The 22,311-nt window shown below is 55.7% G+C and overlaps 2 protein-coding genes across 3 annotated transcripts in view; both read right to left on the reverse strand.

The window, feature by feature from the left end:
* Positions 1-1,861: 1,861 nt before the first annotated feature.
* On the reverse strand, positions 1,862-2,644 carry LRRC3 (leucine rich repeat containing 3). Its single transcript, XM_039489851.1, has one exon. The coding sequence runs from the start codon at positions 2,642-2,644 to the stop codon at positions 1,862-1,864; it is 783 nt and encodes a 260-aa protein (XP_039345785.1).
* A 10,895-nt stretch (positions 2,645-13,539) lies between these two features.
* Positions 13,540-22,311, reverse strand: part of TRPM2 (transient receptor potential cation channel subfamily M member 2) — a 54,114-nt gene continuing 45,342 nt past the window's right edge. For both annotated transcript variants that reach the window (XM_039489723.1, XM_039489725.1), the window contains 8 exons: positions 21,708-21,859; positions 20,629-20,705; positions 20,292-20,393; positions 18,135-18,221; positions 17,318-17,423; positions 16,524-16,625; positions 15,626-15,742; positions 13,540-13,799 (listed from right to left, as the gene is read on the reverse strand). In XM_039489723.1, the coding sequence (XP_039345657.1) occupies positions 13,674-13,799; positions 15,626-15,742; positions 16,524-16,625; positions 17,318-17,423; positions 18,135-18,221; positions 20,292-20,393; positions 20,629-20,705; positions 21,708-21,859 (869 nt within the window). In that variant the 3' untranslated portion in view covers positions 13,540-13,673. The remainder of the gene's footprint in view (positions 13,800-15,625; positions 15,743-16,523; positions 16,626-17,317; positions 17,424-18,134; positions 18,222-20,291; positions 20,394-20,628; positions 20,706-21,707; positions 21,860-22,311) is intronic.

Raw genomic sequence — 22,311 nt, forward strand, 5'->3', positions numbered from 1 at the left:
TTGCCCATCGGGGCGGGACTTTCTCCTTTACAGGCCTGCCCTCAGACTCAGCAGATCCCCAGGGAATGCAGGTGTTGCTGTGCCACTGCATTGGGTCTGGCCCCTTTCCTGGTAGCATCCCCTGGCTGAAGCCGCCCCGGGGCCCTGAGAGGCTTGGGCAGGAGGTGGGGAGCAGTGCTGAGAGCTGCTGCAGGAGGCAGGCAGGGCTCTGCCCTCCTTCCCTTAGGAGCTGGAGGAGTCTTGGGCTGGGACAGGGGCTGCCTCCCCCTGCATGCGTGCGCGCACACACACTCACACGGGAGAGCTGGCAGCATTGTAACTATCACGCACACAGATATACACACATACACGCACAGCCACACACAGCGATATACAAACACACACGGGAGAGCGGGCAGCACTGTAATTATCATGCACACACATGCAGGCACACACACAGAGATACACACACAGACACACGGGAGAGCTGGCAACACTGTAACTATCATGCACACACACACACCGATACACACACACACACACACAGGGAAGAGCTGGCAGCACTGATTGTCACACAATTTTTTTTTCAAAAAGCCCAAACTAGCCCAAACCCATCCTTGCACTCTTTAAACCAAAACCCTCCTGATTTTGGGGCTGATCTCATGATTGGTGGGGTCTGACTCACGACTGGGGTGGGCAGTACTGGGGAGGGCTTGGGCAAACAGCTCGTTTTTCTCCTCTCATTGGGGAATGTTGCCCAGGACCAGAAGGGGACAGGTGGGGGCAAGTCGAACCCATTGAATGGCGACCCAGGTAGGAAGCCCCAGGGCTGAGCGTGTGTCTCTGGCATGACAGAAACTGAGGGTGACCCACTGATCTCCCACTTCTGGGGTGTTCTCCCTGGCTGAAGGAACCAACATGTGCTGGTTTGGCTTGTGCGCCCATCTAGCTACCTGACCGTGGATGCTCCCAATGCAGGGCCCCAGATCAGGGCCTTCCACACAGAGCTGCCAGGCTCTTCAATATACCCCAACATGCTCATGGGGGGGAGGGATAGCTCAGTGGTTTGAGCATTGGCCTACTAAACCCAGGGTTATGAGTTCAATCCTTGAGGGGGCTATTTGGGGATTGGTCCTGCTTTGAGCAGGGGGTTGGACTAGATGATCTCTTGAGGTCCCTTCAAACCCTAACAATCTATGATTCTATGTGCAGAGCCCAACCAGTACATAGCACGAGCAGGCAGCTCCCCGGCCTGCCCCCCCAAGCCATTCTCGCCTAGGTGGGGCAAGGAGGTGTTGGCGCTGCAATGGTGGCTGACCCCTCTATCAATGCGGAGGGCTCCCTCTAGCAGGGAACTTGGGGTGGGGCAGGGGAAATGCAGCCTGGGGCAGTTACTGGTGTCTTAGGCTCCAGGGCCACACGGCTGTGTCAGTTGCAGGCACAGGCCCTGTGTGTTGGTCTCATGCTGATGGTGCTAAGCAGACGCTGACTGCTCAGCGGCACAACTTAGGATCCCCGCACTCCCTCCAGACATTGGAGACCTGTGATCTCTGGCTGCACATTCTACTCTTTGGACCACCACCCTCTGGAATGACAGAGGCAGACAGGACTAGGGGGTTCTGCTTTCTAACTTTCTGCAGCAGCCAGGGCATGTCCTGTTGTGTCTTAGTTAGCAATGAGTAACCCGCCACGGCATGGGATGTGACGTAAACATGTGCTGTTCTCTTACAAGCTTGTGGCCACGGTTCAGTTCATAACAAAATACATTTTCATGTTTCTATCAAATGTCACATAAAAACCTCATAGAAAAGCTTGTGCAAGCAGGTCAGAAGCAGATTGCTTCCCCCGAGGCATTTCTTGACACGGTGCTTGGTGCTTGGCATTACAGGACCGTGGTGATGGTCTCTTTGGGGACCTGGGTGCTAGGCAGTGATTTAAGGTACTCCAGGTGCTTCCTGGCATCTTCCTGGTTGTGTCGAACGTAATACACCACATAGGTGATGACCATGGTGAACCAGCCAAACATGGTGATGAACATGGCAACATCTGTGGTCTTTTGATGGATGTTACAGAAATTGACGCCAGAGTCCAGGACCTGGATCAAAGGTTTCCCGACATATTCTTCGCGCACAGAGGTTTGGCAGGTGATCTCATTCACTGACTCAGGATCTAGCTTCACTTCCCAGAGCACCTCCTGCAAAGCACACTCGCAGTGCCACGGGTTATTGGACAGGCGGATCTTAGCATTCAGTTTGACTAAGGCTTCCTTGGGAATACTCTGAATAAGGTTATTGGAAAGATCCAGCGTCCGCAGCCCGTCTGCCACACCTCTGAAAGCTGCCATGTCTATCTTCTCAATGGCGTTTCTGGAGAGGTCCAGCTCTTCCAAGTGGTTCAGGTGTTTGAATGCGTTGTTGGGGATCTGGGTGATTTTATTTGCATCGAGCTTCACAAACACAGCATCTTTGGGAATGTCCTTTGGGATTTCATCCAAATGCTTTGAGCTGCACAGCACAGCCATGGCTCCCGAGTGGTCTGTGCACTGGCAGGACTGGGGGCAGGCGGTCCACGCAGGAGGGATGCACAGGAGGAGGCAGAAGAAAACGTGGGTGGAGGACAGCTGTGCCAGTGAGGTTGCTGGGTGTGCCAGGAACATTCTGATCATCGTCTCAACGGGGCACACTTCTGCATGGCTGCTGGGGAAATGTTAGTCTTTGCCAGCTAACCTCTCCAGGTGTGCAACAGGACTAGCTGGAGGCGAGTCACGTACTCTCTTTTCTTGTCTTTCAAAGTGCGCGCTTTTGTTTCTGACAGCAAAAAGAAGGAGGGGAAATTGACATTATTTTTCTTGACACTATGAAACACTTAGATCTCTCGGTGTGTGATCTACATTAGCAAAGCAAGCACTGGGTTAATCTGCCAACTCTGTGCGCCATCCCCTAACAAGGTCATCTACCATCATCTCTGATAGGGTCAGTGCAGATGAAAGTTATTTCTCTGCATTTTTCAGATTTTTAAATGAAAGAGTCAGTTATTCAGGGCCAGAGTGTGACACAGATACACACTGGCACAGGGAAGTAATTCCCCACTCTATGCACCGCTGTGGAGACTTCCCGGCCCAGGGACCAGGTGCACAGGTGCAAGGGTGTTGCCACTGAGTAGTGAATGGGACAGGTGGAGCCCCATCACAGAGCTGATATTGCACGAGAGATGTTACAATCTTGCCAACCTCAAGCGTTAAAAAAAATCGTGAACCAGACCATCCAAATTTGTGAGACTGGCTTGCAAATCATGAGATTGTAACAAATAATCAAAGCAGGGTTGTTTTCATTTGCCCTCTAGTGTGTAAGCCTTTGGAGGTCACAATTTCAAGCTTTTCTTTGCAACCAGGACAATTAGAAAGTTACTTTAAAAAAATGAAAGCCGACATTATGATGTGATAACATGACTCCAGGAGCTGGAGCTTTAAGAAAAAAAACACTAAATATCACCTAGGATTGAGAGAGATGGCAACACTGAAATTAACACACACACACACACACACACATATATATCTACATGCCTGTTCTCCAAACAAATGGTGATTTCATCAGTATAGGACTTGGGGATGGGAGTTAACACTAATTTGAAAACAAAATAAAGCCGAATATTAGGAAAGATGAGGACAAACTGGAGGGCGTCCTGAGGAGAGCAACAAATACGATAAACGATTTAGAAAACCTGCCCTGAGAGGAAAGGCAAAAAAACTGGGCCTGGTTAGTCTTGAGAAAAGGAGACTGAGGGGGAACCTGAGAACCGTCTTCAAATCTGCGAAGGGCTGTTACAGAGAGGATGGTGATCATGGGTGGCATGTATAAGAGGCCAGGGGAGGCTGAGCCTCCCCCCAAAGGCCAGCGATGCAGGGGGGAGACATGCCGCAAATGTGGCGTGGGTCACCCCTCCAGAGGCGCACTGGCCCGGTGCTGCCTTTGGGCACCAGAAGCAAAGCCCTATAGAATTGGGGAGCCCCGCCCACACTCTGCTCCATCTCTTCCCCTGATTCCCTGCTCTCACTCTGCCTCTTCCCACCCCCGCTTGGCCTTTTCCCCTGAGGCCCCGCCCTCTTCCTGTCCCTGCTCTGCCTCCTTTCCTGAGGACCCCCCCACCCTCCACTCACCTAAGGCAGAAAAAAGTGATGGCCCCTTGGTGGCCCACCTTTCTGGGAAGGGAGTGGAGAGGAGCAAGCAGCAGGTGAGGGGAGTCTCGGGGGAAGAATCAGAGAGGCGCAAGGGGCTGGTGGGGAGTCTCGGGGGAAGAGGCAGAGAGGAGTGAGCCGTGGTCGGGCGGAGGCTCGGGGTAGCGGGGGTAAGAGCCAGTGCGAGGGCAGGGGAAGCGAATGACTGGGCACGGGGCCTCAGTGGCAGGGCCACAGTCCAGGCGCAGGTGAACACTCCACCCCCAACTTTTAGGGAGCTTCTGACACTTGTGTGTGAGCCGCCCCAAACAGAAGACTCATGCGCCACCTCTGGCAGTGATCAATGGTTCCATGTCCATTGAGGGTAGAACAAGAATTAATGGGTTTAACCGCAGCAAAGGGAGGTTTAGGCTAGAGATTAGGAAAAGCTGTCTACTGCTCCGGGTAGTTAACTCTGGAACAGGCTTCCAAACAGAGGTTGTGGACTCCCCATCACTGGAGGTTGCTAAGAACAGGTTGGACAAACACCTGCCAGGGCTGGTCTAGGTTTACTTGGCCCTGCCTCAGCGCAGGGGGCTTTGAGTGAGCTGGATTAATACAGTCATTAGAAGGATTACCTGCCCCAGGCTATGGGCACCCCTGCCACAAATTACAACAACAAACAGCAGCATCAGTCCAGACCCAGCAGAGCTCAACCACAGCAACTCCCCTGCCTGCCCTGCCCAGCCTAGATCTAACCCCACACTTTCTGCAGCAGCCCCCGCACATAATGCAGTGTGTGCAGACTACCAGAGGAGCTTGTTCCAGCTCTGCAAGACCTTCATGGAATTCCTCTGTTGACCCCAGATCTGGCCATCCTGGCATGGCAAGAGAGGCAGGGTCTCCACTCAGCAGGTCCCAAAGCATTTAGGCCCCAGTTCAGCCAAGCACTTAAGCATGTGCTTAAATACTCTCCTAAATAGGGATGGATTAAGCACATGCTTGAAGTTAAAGTATTATGCTGAATCAAGGTCTTCTGGCTTTATAGGTCAAAGCCAACTCCTTCCATTCAATCCAGAAGCCGTTTCTATGAATGGGGTTCCACAGGTGTAAGAGCAGTGCAGAATTTAGCCTGATAAATCCATGTTAAACTGGCTTTCAAAAACTGAAGCTAGGCACTGAGCTGAAAGTTTGATTATCCAGAGGGGTTGTGGCCATGCCAAGCAACAGAGAACAATGATTATGCCCAGCTTCATTTCACTAGGAAGCACAATTTTACTACCAGCTTGTCTGCATCTTCCTCAGCTGCCTGGCAATGTTTGGAGCGAGAGTTCTTTCGTTACAGCGAATGCCAGTGCGGCACGGCTTCCAATCAGACCCATCTGCAATATGCTCAGTCACATAGGCTGGGCAGGGTACTTTGTAGCTAATAACTAGTGAAAGGGCATATTTCCTACCAGCCCGCTTTCCTCTCCCTGAATACAATCCTGCTGCTTCGGTAGGGTGGGAGATCACTAGAAACCTCACCTGCTAATGGCACTTCTTGTTTGCTAAATCTGCAATGAAAAGGCACCTTACCTGAGTTGAGGTAAAACCATTTGGCTGCTGTTCAGGTTTTGTTATTCTCCTCCTTCAGCTGCCAAGCGTGTAGCCAGTGCTGTCCCTGCAGCCCGGTATGCCTGAGTCTGGGTGAGATCCGGCAGGGCTAGCGGGGTTTAAACCCCATCCACCACTTGTTGCTGTCTGTTCAGTCCTCATGTCTCCATCTCTGTGGTGCTTTCCTTCGCCTCGGCATACACACAAGCCACACACCATGCAGATGGGCTGTAATTGGACAGCATCTGCCTGTCACTGACATCCTCGCTGCGCATCCTTGGATTTTTTAAAGGGACAGCCTAGTAATAACTCAGCCACATAAACAACCTCAATCTCTTCCCCACACGTCCTGTGTCATGCTGGCAGGTGCGTATGTTGCAGTAGGTTCTGGGCATGATTACCAGGCAATCGGTAATAGATAGGAAGAGGTGGAGTAGCAGCTCTCTCACGAGTGCTTTCAAATTCCCTCCAAATTTCTGTCTTCAGCGCAGTGTCTTCTGCTGACAGGAGGGTTTTAAGCTGCTCCCAAGAGGCTGGATCTTAGCAGCCACTGGTGTTGGCTGTGGCTCCCCTTGTCCCAGGGATGGGCCAGCCCTTCCCACTGGCAATGCAGTGGCTGGCTGCATTGGGTTCTGTCCCTGAGGGGTGAGCGGGCGAGTCCGGCACTGAAATGAATCCAGCAGCCTCACAGAAGGGCGACGCTCGCTCCATGTGTGGTGAGAGTTGGGGCAGGGTTGTGGTGCCAGCCCTGGCTGGCATTCAGCAGATCTGGGGTCTAGTCTCAGCCCCACCGTCACCTCTGGGGGTGAGTCATGGACTGTCTGTGGGTAGAACACACTCCCCTTGTCCCCCCAAAGGGAGAGCTCCCCAAGTGCCACGCTGGCTGGGCGAGGTTAGCTCGCTCCTGCATCTGACCCCGGGTGCCCCCTCTAATGTGCCCTGCAGACTGAGCCCTCAGCTCGCCTGCAGTGCTTCCCTGGAGAAACCTGTGCTGTGACTGCCCCATCCTGTGGCTGCATACAGGGTGTCTCCCCGTCCCCCTGCTCCTGAGCGACCAGCTCCAGGCTCTGTGGGGCAGGGGCTGTCTCTCAGGGGCTCTGAGCTTGGGTGGAGCCTCAAGGTGCTGCCCTACTGGATAATCACATTGTTTTCTGGGGCTCCCATTAGCCCTGACCCACTAGCAGCCACTCAGGGAGCAGGGGCCAGGGAGACGTCGCTGCTCCAAACAGCCCAGTAGATCAGGGCTGCCCGGGGGAGCAAGAGGGCAATTTGCCTGAGGCCCCGCAGGGACCCCCCACGAGAGTTTTTTGGGGCCCCTGGAGCGGGGTCCTTCACTCACTCTGGGGGCCCTGGAAAACTTTTGCGGGCCCCGGGCCCCCGGCGCTTCTTCCGCTCCGGGTCATTGTCGGCAATTCAGCAGCAGGGGGGGGTCCTTCTGCTCCAGGACCCGCCACCGAAGTGCCCCGAAGACCCGCGGCGGGGGGTCTTTCCGCCCCGGGACCCGCCGCCAAAGTGCTGGGTCTTCGGCAGCAATTCGGCGGCTGGGGGCCCGCCGCCGAAGACCCCAGGCCCCCTGAATCCTCTGGGCGGCCCTGCAGTAGATTACATGAAGGAAACCATTTTATCGACAGCAGGGTGATCCGCGCTGTCTCGGGCCTGCCTCTTCCTGCCCAGCCTAGTCACTTTGCACTTGTGCCAACCGCGCAGCATCGCCAAGGGAAGTGTGGCCCAGGAAGGGTTGTGGCCACGCTGGGACTGGCCCTGGAGCTGTCACCCAGCTCCTCGGGAGCCATGGCAAAGCGGGTGAGCTCTGCCCTGGTACTGACAGGCTCCCGGCTGGCCATTGCACAGCACTGCCTCACTAGCCCAGCACGTTCCAAAGCCCTTGTGCTCTCCCTGCTGAGGCCAGGCTCACTTGGGGCAAACTCAGCCCCCCAGCACGAGCCCTGCCGGAGGAGCATGCAGTGGAGGAGGCCAGGTCTCGGGGCTGCACAGCCAGAGCATTCCCTGCAAGCAGGGGCCCTGGCCTGCCAGCAGCTCTGTGGCTTTCACAGAGGGAGAAGCCTGTTACGCTCATCAGTTTAAAGCTGCACCATCGGCTCCCTCTGAGGGGATGTGGAGAGTCAAACCCATCGGGACTGCACTGGTCCCCATCACAACTGCTCAGAGGCTCCTGGTACTGAAATGTTGCTGAGTGGTTGGGGCCAGCATAGGGACCAGACAACGGTGTACTGTCTCTGCAGGGTATGTTGGGGGGTAATAACTGCATTGCTGATGTGCCCAATGAGCCGTGTGACTGTACCCGCCCCCAGCACTCATGTGTCCCCAAGGACACCCCCAGCCATTCAGCTTCCCTGTAGGGACAGGACGGGCTTAGCATCTATGATACTACCTGCCCCAGTCTCAATGCCATGGCCTGCCTCAGGAGCTGCAGGGTGGCTGGGTGATGGGCAGATTCAGAGAATACAGTTACTTCACCGGGAGCTGCTGATACTTTTGGGAATATTAACAGCTTCGACATGGGAACGCACTAGCCCTGGGATGGCCAGAGGGCTAATTCCAGTGTTAATTATGCTCTGTGGGGCAGCGTATTAATTTAGGACTAAACACTCCCCTCAACCTGCAGAACTCCCAAAGATCAAGGGTAGAATGTGGCATTTACGTAGCAACTAAACATCTAGTTATTATCCCTTAGTTGTTCAGTACCTTCGTGTCACAATCAGTGGGAGATATGCTCATAAGGTTTACAGCACTAATTCTGCCTCTGTTCTCTCCCCCTTCCCTGTCTGTTCCTCCGTCTGCTGGTCCTTCCCTGCAGCAGCACCCCCTCACCTTGCACCAGATACAGCGATGAAGTAGTTAATGACAGGGGAAGTGTCATCACTGGGTTGTAAGGGTCTCACGCCAATTAGATGACTAGCGGCTGGGAGAGTTCACAGCTCAGAGCCGTTGTTTCAGGCTCTCTGCAGACTCAGGCAGACAGCACTGCAGTGGTTTATACTCGAGCCATGTTCAGATGTTTTTCTTTACAAGTGCCAGGGCTAGAAATGGACTTGTTGGTTTCAAACAAAAGCTGAGCTTCTGCACAAGCCAACCTGTCTTGTGATCCATTCAAATGCCTCAGCTGGGCTGGATCTGGGACACCCCTGCTCTAGGCTCAGACACGCATTTCTGTCTTTTTAGCCTAATCTGGACATTATTTCCCAGTCAACACCCCCAGATGCAGGCAGAGGAGTCCAAAGGTCAAGCAGAGGATGGTGGCATCACTTCCAGGGGGGATGCTGTACAGACAGTGTACCGCCCCACATGGCCTGCAGGCCTTCAGCCCAGACACGGAGAAGGAGACGGGGCAGCAGATGAGCAAGGCCTATGTGTCAAAGCATGAATTCATGCCAGGGAGGCTGGGGTGAGTTCCCTCTAAGTTATAATGATGTAAATCAGGAGTAGCTCCACAGAGGGCCATGGAATTACCCCTGTGCAAAACCTGTGTATGTGCAAGCAGAACCAGTCCCATTCTGCACATGGCAGATAACGGGGCCAGATCCTGAACTGGCAGAAATGACCACTGGCTATGCCAGTTTCTACCAGCTGAGGATCTGGCCCAAAGCATATTGCATGGGTAAAGCCATCTCTTGAGCACTCAGTGGCCTGGTGGCTACTAAGGACTAATTTCCCCCCGGACACAGGTATTTATTACAAATGTATCAATGGCATGAGAGGACACTTACTGAATCAATTCTCTACGTCCTTGTTAAGTGTGCTGGGATCTCCTCAAATGCCAAGAAATCCCAGGCCAATGTGGAAAGGCCCCGCTCCAGGCAGAAGGGAAGAAATATGATTAAATGGTGGTTGTAGGGAAAGCCATTCCAGACCGGTAGCAAGCCAAATAATGCACTGGTCTGGCAGTGCTAATCTCGTCTAAATACGGTCTCAGATTTGCTGCAAACTTGCCCAACCTTCTGTACTGGAGTAAGCTAGGGGCTGTGGCCTAGGAATTTGTCCACAAATTGTTTGGGTATTGGGGAGCCTGTGTTTATGACTAAATTAGGCTTATAGTGGAAAGCCAGCTTCTAGCATAACAACTCTGCAGAGCTAATGTGACTGGCCCTAATGCAAGTCATGCCATTAATGCTGGCCTAGTCACTGCCATGTGGAGGCGAAGCAAAGCTGTTTATTTTGGAAGCTGCAGCCCTTCATCTCAGATCCCATTAACATCCAGCACTCTTGCGGTGTATTTTCATTCGGTGCAGCTGTCTAAATCAATGAATTCCAACATTCTGAGTGTGGAATTACACACAGTAACAGATGTGGCCCTAGCACGGAGGGAGTTAAGTTCCGTAGTGACCATTTACTAAAAGGACATCATATGCAATTCATCTTAATTGTTAGAATTATTGAGTTAAGCGAGGCATTAAACAAAACATCATTCCGCCCCCTTATGCAAACACTGAAGCCCACTTTGGTGTGTCATTGCAGGCGAGATGCTGTTGTTCTGCATTCACTGCTCAGTGTATTACTGTGGCAGGAATAGTTTGATTGGGCAAAGACTGACTAAATGACAGGAAAAAATCCCATCGAGACCAGCCACAGTCATCAAGGCCTAGCTTCACAAAGGGCCTTAGGCGCTGGGACACTGAGTATTACCGCACTCATCAGGGATGGGGAGGGCCCCTGAGTCACGTTGCCCCTATGCCTGAGGAGGAGGAGGAGGGTTCTGAACAGCGACCTGTCACCTCACAGGTGCTGGGCTGTGGGGTTCCCTCAGCCTCTCTGGTTAAAGCTGTCCTACGGCGGAGAAATGAGGAAAGAGCGCATGAGAATGATTGTATAGCCGGCTGGTTAGAGCACTTACCCAGGAGCTGGGACTCCCAGGGGCCAGGTCCCCTGCTCCAATGACACTGAGTATTTATCCACAATTCAACAGCTTCAACTGGAGAGACTGAGGGAAGAAGGTCATTGCAGAATAGCTAGAACCCTGTTCAAATCCCTTCTTTTCATCAGGTGGAGGGGGGACACGAATGGGGGTCTCCTACATCCCAGATGAGTCCCCAAATCACTGGGCTAAAACATAGGAGGGAGCTCCGCCTCCCTCAGCTGTTTTGTGTGAACTCACGTGTGGTGCCCAACCCAGTAAGCATGCTCAGGGCACACCCATTGGATTCGGCCCCACATGCAACTTAGGTGGGCAAACGCCTATCCCCTCCCCATCCATGAGTCATGCCGGGGCTTAGGTGGGAGACAGGCGGCTGGACACCACGCTGGAGGCAGCCGGGCACATGCTCAGAGGCAGAAACTTTGGTGCCCATGGAACATTTTACTGCAAAAAATGTGACTTGAGGCAGCCACAGGGTTCGGAGGGCGTTTTGTGGAGCCTACAGCCGGGACTTAGATGCCTAAATCCCTTTGTGAACCGAGGCCAAAGTGCTAGAGTCTGGACCTCTTCCTGCCCCACAGCTAGCTAATGGACTGAGGGGGCTCGACCGATGTTCTCGCTAAGCAGGTTTATATGTAAATTCTTTCGTAGCTTGTTTTGAACTGTTTTTGATCTGGAGATCCTGGTTGGCTTGCCTGGGAGCTACGTGTGACTGGCTGGCGAAAGGCTGTGACCACGTTGTTCATTTCTAGCGATGAATTGTGGCAGGGTGTCCAGCGGCTTCGTAAGGAATGGGAACCCCGAGGTGGATGTTTGGGGGCTGCACAGGAATCCAAAGGAAGAATGACCGGAAAAGGGATCTGCAGTCTATCTCCCATGGTGCTACTTCCCTCACAATGCCTGGTCCGGACGTGTGCCTATTTACGACGCTGACACTTTAACAGCAGCTATTTCAAATTCAAACCCAAATACGCAACCTCACTCACCTTGTCTCCATAACCTGGCTTTCTCGAGTCATCCCCCTTGTCCTCTAGACCCACCCGCCAGCCACGTTTTACTGCTCCGGCCCTGGGGGAGGATGGCAATGGCTGGGGGCACAATTTAGGCCCTGACTGCTGGGTGCTTTCTGCCCAGGCCGCTGGCATGCTAGCAGCTAAGGAAGGCGACTAGAGCTGGTTCAAGGAATAAGCTCAGATACAATACAGTTCCCAGCATATTCAGGGCCAAATATGAGGACTCTGGGCTTTAACAGGGGTGCCAGGGACCCAGCCTAAGGAACAGAGCAAGAAATAAATAACAGCAGTAGATGCTCAGCCTAGTTTAGGGTTAATTCCTTTATAACGTGCTGTCCCATAACCCCACTTGGGAGTCAACATTTTTACGTCAAACCAGTGAGACGGCAACAAGACCGAGTAGCTCGCGCACACAATATAGACACTTCCAGTCCAAAAGATCCCAAAGCACTTTACAAATAAGTCTGTAGAGGAGCCACAGCATTCAGCATCCTCTGGATCTAAGGTGAGTGACGTGAGTGTGATCGGGTGACATCCAGGTCGGTGCCTCTGGCAGAAGTAGAGAAATGACATGAGCTCTGGGAAACCCTGGGCTCCGAAGCATCTTCCAGGCACATGCCCTCCAGGATGTCTGAGCTCAGGGCTACAAGTGAGACATATCAGCTGGCTGATAGGGGGAAGGGAGACATCTCCTGCTTCGTATTCCTTGAAGCAGCACCAGTGCCAGCCTAGAGAAAGATCTCTGCTGTTCTCCAAGCCCCAGGAGAGCATGACCATGGCTGACATAGACAGGAGCAGCCAAGATTCGGGGTAGGCATCAAGAGAAAAACGGAGGGTACCTGGAATGAAAGGGAGGGGGCAGTGGGAAGATCCCGTATGGACTGGCCTAGGAGTGAGGTGCTGGCCTAAATCCAAGCTCAGGTGCCCCTAGGAGCGGGGCAAGTGTGGTGGATGGAACAATGCCACTTAGCGAGAGGATGTACGGTAGCCCAGGTGCATCAGCAGCAGAGTGAGGGCAGGCCATGGGATCTGCTGCCCCTCCCCGTTACTGTTAGCTTACGCCATGACAGTGGGGACAGGGGGACCCAGCAAAGATGAGGCACCCATTGCGCTAGGTGCTGTACATAACACAGGGAGAGACAGCCCTTGATGTGCAGAGCCTACAAGCCCCACAGGCGAGCCAGAGGAGCCATGGTACCGACAGGAAACTGAGGCCTAAAGAAACTCGGGCCCGGAGTTACAAAGGGACTTGGGCGATGTGACGTTGGGCGTTGTGGAGCCTACCAAATCACAGGCTCACACTGGGATCCACAAAGCTGCGGTTGGTGCCTAGGGTCCCTATACAATGCATGGGGAGAGACAGGCCTGAGAAGGTGCCCCACAAAGCCAGCACGCTAGGTGGGACCCGCCTAAGCCAGCCAAGGGGAGGTGCCGATACATAAGAGAGGGGCTCCTCTACCCATGGGACTTCGAACTTTTGTGAGTCCCCCCTAAGTGATGGGCCCAAGCTCCCCCAGGGAGTCTGTGGCAGAGCTAGGAACTGAACGCCGGTGTCCTGGCCCGGTACTAGGTGGCACCACACATCAGGAGCCTTTCACCTCTACAGACATGGGTGGAAAAACTGGCCCATGAGTTAAGTCTCTTTCCAGGTTCCACTTGTGCACATCCCAAACCCACTGCTAACTCAGCCAAAGCGTCAGGCTCTGCCCAGGAGAAAGCCAAGGCCACAACAAAAGGGGAAGTTGTCAGCTAAATTTGTTGTGCGTTGGCAAAGCTGTGTGGGGAAGTTCCTGCAAGGAGGAGGGCCTGGCACAAGCCACTGCCATCTCTGACTCACAAGAGTGTTACGTTCACTCGCAAGTAATGATACAAGAGAGTGAGAAGGAGAGTCATGTAGCATGGCATGTTAGCCACGGTCCCGCTGAGCCGGGAGGGTTCAGCCAAGGCACACACCCAAAGCCTCAGTCTAGACCAACAGGAGACAAGGGGACCAGGCAAGCAGATCTCCATGATGCTTCTCCCAGCTCCGGAAAATCCATCCCAGGTGGCAGCCGTAATCTCAGTAATAGGCCCCCAAAAGAGCAGTGACCTTCTGCAGCAGTTCCTTGTGGTTTGCGTACAGCGGAATTCTCTTGTCCACCAGCTGCCACCGGACACACGGCTCTGGGTCCCTGCCCTGGAGAAACTGGGAGAGGAAATCCAAGATGTTACACACAGGCTGACATTGCCACAGAGCGCGTGTTTCCAGCTGCACTCAGCATGTGGCTGGCACAGCAAAGCCTGGGACGGGCTGGCTCAGGGGCGGAGGAGCTGTTTTCCCCAAGCCTTGATTACCTGGGACTAGCACAAGCACTAACTACTGGTGTTTTAACAAGGGGACTCCAATGGTGTAGGATAAAAGCTAGTTCCTGGGGCTATGTCCTCCCCACCGATGAGATGCCGTTCCTTCCCCCAGGACACAGCAATGGCCCGGCTGCTCTCCCTCAGTGCTGAGCAGAGGCCAGCGTCAGGCAGGTAATAGATTTCGAATGAAGGAAGTCATTGAATTTTCCTGGGATCTGGTCTCATGGTGCCTGCTGTTGCATGTACAGTCCTTCCACACTAAACTTAACAGCACGCCCTTCTCCACCACTGTGCTTCTCCCTGGCCTAGGGCTGCCAACGGTCTAATCGCACAAACACAAGCACCCTAGCCCCGCCCCCTGCCCTGCCTCTTTCCCAAGGCCCCGCACCTGCACCACCCCTTCTCCCAGGCCCCGCTCCCCCACTCATTCCAGCCCCCCTGCCTCCATTGCTCACTCTCCCCCACCCTCGCTTGCTTTCACTGGGCTGGGGCAGGGGGATGGGGTGCAGGCTTTAGGCTGGGGCTGAGGGGTTCAGAGTCTGGGAGAGGGCTCCAGGCTGAGCCTGGGGCAGGGGGTTGGGGTGCAAGAGGAGGCTAGGGGTGCGGGCTTTGGGAGGCAGTTTGGAGGTAGGAGGGGATTCTGACCTGGAGCAGGGGTTTCAGGGTGAAGGCTCTGGGAGGGAGTTTGGGTGCAGGAGGGGGCTCAGGGCTGGGACAGAGAGTTGGGGTGCGTCAGGAGGTTTGGGGTGCGGGCTTTGGGAGGGAGTTTGGGTGTGGGAGGGGGCTGGGTCAGAGGATTGTGGTGCGGTAGGGGTTCAGGGTGCAGGCTCCAGCCAGGCGGTGCTTATTTCGGGTGGCTCTAACAAGCAGCAGCATGTCTGTCAGCGGCTCCTAGGCTCATGGGCAGCCAGGTGGCTCTGTGTGCTGCCCCTGCCTGTAAGCACTGCCCCCACAGCTCCCTTGGCCACAGTTCCACGTTCCCAGCCAATGGGAGCTGTGGAGTCAGCGCTTGGGACAGGGGCAGCACGCAGAGACCCCCCTTGACCGTGCCTCTTCCTAGGAGCCGCTGCCGGACATGTCACTGCTTCTTGGGAGTGGCGCGGAGCCAGGGCAGGTAGGGAGCCTGATTTAGCCCCTCTGTGCCACTGGACTTTTAGTGCCCTAGAATCTCCTGGATTGGCTTCAGTAGCCTCCGGGAGATCGAGCCCAATTCCGGGAGACTCACGGCCAAACTGGGAGGGTTAGCAACCCTACCCTGGCCTCTCCTCCCTCCTCCCTTTCTCTCCTCTTGCAGCCCCTTTCACTCCGTCTCTCCTCTGCCTAGCTCCATTTCTACACCACCCCCATTGCTATCCAGGAGTCCTCTCTCACCTGCTCCTTCTCTGCATTGTCCAGGCTGGGTCCCCCCCCACCTGCAGGCAGAGAAGCAGGATGGAATAGGACCACAAGACTTGTGAGCACACCACCACCACGCTGCTGAGATCTGGGCCATTTCCCGGGCTCTGCAGCTTGATCCCACACCCACTGAAGTTGGCACGAGGCTCTTCATTGACTTCAGTGAACGCTGGCTTGGGCCCTGCAGAGATGCCTGCTCAGCCCTGTCCCAGGGCTGAGGCCTTTCCGCATGGAAGTTAGTGCTTTGTGGGACAGAAGGCAACAGACATTTACCGAGTTCAGCTGCTTCATCTGCACATCGTTCTGATCTTCAAAGTGCAAGTTGATGGCCACTGTCTCAATCCAGGCATTGTCCGTGTTCCTGGGGTCATCGACGTAGCCTTTGTATACCTGAGGGATAGAGAGGGCAGCTGGGAAGGGTTCCCTTTGGGTTTCAGTGTGTTAGCAGAAGGTCAGCTGTGACCTGGCTCAGGAGTGCCAGAACAGGAGGGCCTGGGGGCCATGGCACCCCCACTTTTTACCCCCATTAGCAGGGCTGATGCAAGGAAGTTTCGCGCCCTAGCCAAAACTTCCACCTTGCGCCACCCCCGCACCCTGCCCCCCCCATGGCAGCTAACCCAGCCCCCCACCCGGGGAGCCTGCCACTCTCCCCATGTGGGGAGCCCCGCCCCACAGCAGCTACCCCTCCTCTGCAGCTAACCCCGCCCAGGGAGACCCCCCCCCTCCTTTGTGGCAGCTAACCCCACCTGGGGAGCCCCCCTGCGGCATCTAACCCCGCCTGAGGAGACTTCCCCTGTGCGCCCCCCCCCCCCATTACTGCGGGTGGCCCTCCCTGTGCCCCGCCCCCCCCCGCCCCAGCTCACCTCCACTCCACCTCCTCGCCTGAGCGGGCTTTTAGGCGCCCCCAACCACTAGGTGCCCTAGGCGGCTGCCTAGTTTGCCTAAATGGTTGCACTGGCCCTGCCCGTTAGGGTGAGAGAGAAGGGGAGGGGGTGGAGAAGAGTGAGCGGGAGACGGGGTGTTGCGGGGAAAGAGATGGCATGGGGGCAGGCCCGGGCCTCAGAGAAGGGGTGGCATGAGTGTGGGGCCACTCATGTTATCATCATGGCAACGTGCGTCTGACTCTTGTCCTTCTTCCCAAACACGGTGCCATGCGGCGTGCCCAGCATACCTCTGCACCTTGGTTCAGCAGGTTCTGGAACTGTGGCCAGAACTCCCTCCTCAGGACCCGCTTCAGCTTCAGTGGCAGCGATTCCCCTGGCTCCAGTGATCCCTGCACAGAACCAGATCATCACAACTGGGCACTGTCTGCACAGACCGCTGGGACTCCTCCCTGACTGTAGCAAAGAGAGCAGGCCCTATGCTTGCTACTAAGGAAGCAGGAGTTCCCAAACCGTACACTGCCCCAGACGGGGGAACAAGAATGGAGCATCCCACAGGTCTGCTCTGGGCAAGGAGTGAAGGGACACCCATGGCAGAAACTCCTCAGGTGTGCGTGAAAATACGGTTTTGCACATAACTTAATTCACCTCTGGAACTCACTGCCACATGATGTTTCTGAGGCCAGGCTTTGAGCAGACACTCCTGAGTCAGAACCGGCTGTTAAACTAACAAGGAGGAAAATGATACAGACTATTAATCACCTGCTAGGCTGGGGGACGATGAAATGCCGTTTGTAGTATCGTATTGCATTATAAAGGTGCATTCTGCACTGGACAGGCTAAGGCCAGGTGGACAACTGGGCTGTTCTGGCAGAATTATGAGACCTCTGGGCATGGGGGATAAGACGCACTGACTCCCAGCTGAGGGCAGATTGTATCTCCCTCCTGCAGAGACCCACAGGGCCTGTCTATGTTTTACATTTTGGTAACACGGGTATAGCTTGTGATGCCAATAACATCTCTCTGCCTACGTTTTCTGAGCCTTTGAAACCTAGGTCAGGTCGATGGGCTCCTTAGCACTTACCCCTGGCAGAGCCCAGTGATCTGACACAGGAGACTTGACAACTAAGACCTCCAGCATTTTCTTTAGGCTCTTTCTATAAATGGATCCATCCATATTCCTTCTCCAGCTACAAAAGAGAAATGTGTCATGCTGCCCTGGGAGCTGGCTCCTCCGGTACCTCCCCGTGGCACGGCAGCGAAGATCAGTTTCAGTGCTCAGGGAGGGCCGTGATGGACTTTGCTGGAGACCCCGGGCTCTCACGAACCATCAAGGAGATTACACACTCCTAGCCTTTACATCTGTTAGAAAACAAGCCAGTTTCCCAAGATCCCCCAGCCCTGTTTCCAGGATAACAAGGGGAAAGCTCGGCTCCTGAGATAAGTGGTTAAGCGTGGTCGTGGGCCAGACAGACACCAGGGACTTCTGGAGTCTAATCCTTTCTCTATTCCCACTTCACCACGTGGCCTTGGGCTAGTCATTTACCTTCTGCAGGGATCTAATACTCCCTATCTGAGTGCAGTGAGCATCAATTAGCTAATGACTATAAAGTGCTTTGAAAGCATTAAGTGGTGTTTACTGTAAGTGCTAAGCAATAATTGCTACACAATAGCACCATGGTCTATGAAATAAGAACAGGCTGCTCTTTATTTAAAACAAAGAACAGGAATCATTTTAGCAATGCATTCCCTTCTGTACGACAGAGGCCTCTGCCCCGTGTGTTACAGACATAATGTTCCTAGCTCAGCCAGTAGAGGGTGCTGCTCTAGTCAAGTAACTGCCACGTGCCAGGAGAATGGTGCCCAGACGTGCAAGCCGAGATCTCACTCGCTGTACTCACCGTGTCACTATGGGGTGCAGCGCACGGTTCGGTCCAAAGAAACGTAGGCTTCCTCGGCCTCGTAACCCCGTCCTGCCCATAGGATTCCTAGCACAGAAAGAGCCAGAGAGGCATTGGTATCCCTTTGCCAGGATTATTGGCTAGTTCAATCATGCCGTCGCTCATGGAACTCAACGGCCAATGTCACGGGGTGACGTTGTGTTTGTTCAAACAACAAAGGCGCCGGAAATGTTTCAGCACAGCCCTGGAGAAAGACACATTTCCACTCCCGTTTTTGCTTCTTGGAGCTTTGGAAAATTCCAACCATCAAAGGATAATTGCTCAACCCAATTTCAGGAAATGAACATAAACGAACATTCCAGACGCCTTCACCGGGATGGGAGAAGCTATGGTGGCTTCTAGTTATGAGTGCACAGTGGGGTTACCTAGAGCAGCGGGGGGCGCACTGGAAGGTGGGAATGCTTCCACCGGGATAGAAAGGGCCATGTCTCTTGGTTCATGTTCACCATCCCGTTTCCCTGGGAGCCATTGGCTGTTTCCATTTCACTTTGTCATGAGGCTTCTAGGGGACAATTGCGTGGAGCTTTGGTTGGTTTAGGATCAAGGGCACTATTTTCCGCAGTGTCAGAGGCACCATCAGACACATGGCCTGGTCCCCAGCCATGGAGAGAAGTTTACAGAGTGACACTGGGTAGAAATGTTTGCCCCTGTAGAACCTGCTTTGACACATTAGGGTTTCTTTCCCTGGACTTTCCCCACACCTCAGCCAGCTGACGGCTTGGGCTGGCTGGTGAACCAGGGTGGCCGGCGGCCAGGAATAGCTTAAGCCGGCCAATGGCCAGGGACGGCTTGGGCTGACCGGCGGCCCAGGGATTGGGCTGGTGCTTGGGCCAGCCGCAGCCTGGGATTCTGGGTGGTTCAGCCAGGGCTCCTCTGGCCACGGGGGGAAGGGAGCTCAGGGCTCTGGCGGGGGAGGGGGTGTGGCCTTGGGCAGAAGGGGCAGGGCCGGGGGCTACCAGGGCCACCCAGAGGATTCAGGGGGCCTGGGGCAAAACGGGGGAGTGGACATAAAAAAAGGCACCACCTGCTGCTGCGCTTGTACTCACCGGGTGGCGCTCTGAGTCTTCGGCGGCGGCAGGACCTTCACTTGCTCCGTGTCTTCGGCAACACTGAAGGACCCGCTGCCGAAATGCCGCCGAAGACCCGGAGCGAGTGAAGGGCCCGCTGCCAAAGTGCCGCCGAAGACCCGGAGCGAGTGAAGGGCCCGCCGCTGAAGACCCGGACCGCCGCCGGTCGAGTAAAAATTAAAAAGGCGCCTCTAGCCAGGGAAAGGATTCTCGGCCAGGGCTCACAGGGCCTGGGGCAAATTGCCCCACTTGCCCCCCCCCTCTGGGTGGCCCTGGGCTAGCCTCCCCAGTGGGGGTGTTCACATGCCGCCCATGAGATCTGAGTGACTGTGCACTGCCCTGTGAGACCGCAGGAGGCACATGTGGCTTGTGACTCGTCTGAAGTTGGGCTGCCCTCTTCCTCCCTACCCCTGGGAGCAGAGGCGGCTCTACGGTTTTTGCCGCCCCAAGCATGGCAGGCAAGCGGCTTTCAGCGGCGCGCCTGTGGGCGGTGCGCTGGTCATGCGGATTCGGCAGTGCGCCTGCGGGCGGTGCACTGGTCACGGGGATTCGGCGGTGCGCCTGCGGGCGGTGCGCTGGTCACGGGGATTCGGTGGCGCGCTTGCGGGCGGTGCGCTGGTCACGTGGATTCGGCGGCGCGCTTGGGGGCAGTGCGCTGGTCACGCAGATTTGGCGGCGCGCCCAGAGGCGGTGCGCTGGTCACGCAGATTCGGTGGCATGACTGCGGGAGGTCTGCCGATGCTGCGTCATCGGCGTCCCCACCGCCGAATTGCCGCCGAAGACACAGGGCTGGCGGACCTCCTGCAGGCGTGCTGCCGAAAGCCGCCTGCCTGCCGCCCTCACAGCTACTGGCAGGCCGCCCCTGTGGCATGCCGCTCCAGGCACACGCTTGCTGCGCTGGTGCCTGGAGCCACCCCGCCTGGGAAAACGGTATTACTGAGCTGGAGCCAGAGCACCAAGGCAACAGAGCCAGTTTGCTTTGGCAGCGTTTGTGTGAGAAGCCCACCCCTCCACCCCCCGTCTCACTCACAGCGGCAGCCTGTTCTGGACGGCGTACATGCCATGGAAGCTCTGCCGGTTAATCAGTCCGTCCATCGCATTGTAGTTTATCTTTGAAAGAGACTCCAGGGAGCTGGAAGACAGAACAGAGCCCCTGTCCTCTTCAGCACACAGCACTGGGGAGCAGCTACAAACACCAACGGAGCCAGCCAGGGAGAGAACCGGGGCTGGGCAGAGAGCTGGAGAGTGCCAGCCAGTGGGGGAGATGGATACACAAAGGCAGGAGGCTGGAAGAGAGGTCCGGGGTTGAGAGAATGAGAGAGAGAGAGAGAAAGAGAGAGAGAGAGACTACCTGGTCCCACACTCACTCTCTGAGAGGATCGCATGCAGCCACCTCCTTCCTGTCTGCCGTGTAGAAGGGAGGGTCATAGATCTGGAACGCCACCTGCAGAGCACACAAACCACTTCACACACGTCCCGCCGGCCCAGGGGCACAGCCCTCCCGCCAGTGGCTCCTGGACGGCACAGCCCCCTCCCTCCAGAGAGCTGGCGAACCCCAAGGTGGCCCAGAGGAACTACCCTCCGAGCGATAAAAAGACTGGCCTCCTTGGTATCCCATCGGAGCCCAGCCCTGGAGCACTGACGCTGAGGAATTCTGCTGAAATTGACGAGGGTGGGGGGAACCACACGCCAAGTGAAAGATGCAAGGCTGGGATCTCAGAGGAGAGGATTCATTGAGGGCCTGATCCTGGGCTGCCGAAGCCACGGCTCCCCTGAGCCCCTCTCTGCCCTCCCCATTTCACTGAGCCTCACGTGGGCCTCTGTTCTTGGCACAGCTGGTCCCTGAGCTCCGAGTTTAGTTCAGCCTCCCCTGGGATCCCCAGGGAGTGGGCCGGCCTCCCAGTGGGCCGGGGCAGCCCCAGGCCCAGCACCGCTAAGGCAGTGCAGCCCAGTCAGCGCCCTCTGGGGAACGTCCTCAAGTGCACCCAGTGCCGCCGGAGTCTCACCTGTCTCCAGGAGGGATGCTGGCACAGGGGTGGGACCTGCAATGAGTACCCGACTCACTGCTGGAAATGGGACGCAGGACAGCACAGACATGGGCACGGCAAGGGGGAGCCCGGCATCCTCCGTGGGAAGTGCCCAAAGTGCGGCATTTAATTCCGCAGGTAGGTCCGTCCTCCCCTTGGCCTGCTGTGCCGAGCTCCCTCCCCAGGCCACGTGGCCGAACGATGGCTGGAGGTCCCCTCGCTTGACATCTTAGGCTTAGGGTCACCAAGTGAGGCAGCTTCAGAGCCGGGCACAGGGTTCCTGGCTCCCAGATCTGTGCTCTGCCCACTGGACCTGCCTGCTTCCATCAACACACCCCAAGTGTCACAGGCTACAGCCCCTCTCCTCCGGGCAGGTCTCCCATCCACAGGCCCTGCTCCCTACAGTGGCGCTCTCCTACCTCCCAGGGCACCTTCTCGTCCGGCACTGGGAAACGCACTGTGGAGGAGCTGGGATAGAGGAGGTTGCGGGCGCTCACATGGTACGGAGCCGTCGTCTCCTCGGGCTTCTCCTCCGAGCCGTACTCCTTCAGCTCTGGGGCTTTGCTGGGCACTGGGAGACAAACACAAAGAGCCGAGACCCCAATGGAGCAGAGGAATGTGACCTCTGAGAAGAGTTGGGGTGAAAGCAATGGGGTTCGTGCCACCTGCTGCCAGGGTTAGCTGGGTTTCCCCATGAAAACGGCTTTGCTTCCCCACTCTCTGGGCCTGACCCAGACTCTCTGGACCTGGGAACACTGGAAAGTCTCCTGCTGGGGCCAGTAGGCTTCAGGCTCTGTGCCCTGGCCACCCCCTCAGTGGCGGGCATTGTCTGCATAGGACACTGGGTGCTGAAGATTTGAGCCTAGAACTTGCAATTTGTTGCACTGCCCCCATAGAAGTGGGTCTGCCTCTCCTCCCTTCCCCAGCACAGTCACACATACGTCCCTGCCCCCTCCCCATCCTGCAGCCCTGCTCTCCCTGCACAGACCCTGAGGGCCTGGAGAAGGAATCCAGCATGGGAGG

Source organism: Mauremys reevesii, linkage group 9, assembly GCF_016161935.1.
Source record: "Mauremys reevesii isolate NIE-2019 linkage group 9, ASM1616193v1, whole genome shotgun sequence".
NCBI classification, from domain to species: Eukaryota; Metazoa; Chordata; order Testudines; family Geoemydidae; genus Mauremys; species Mauremys reevesii.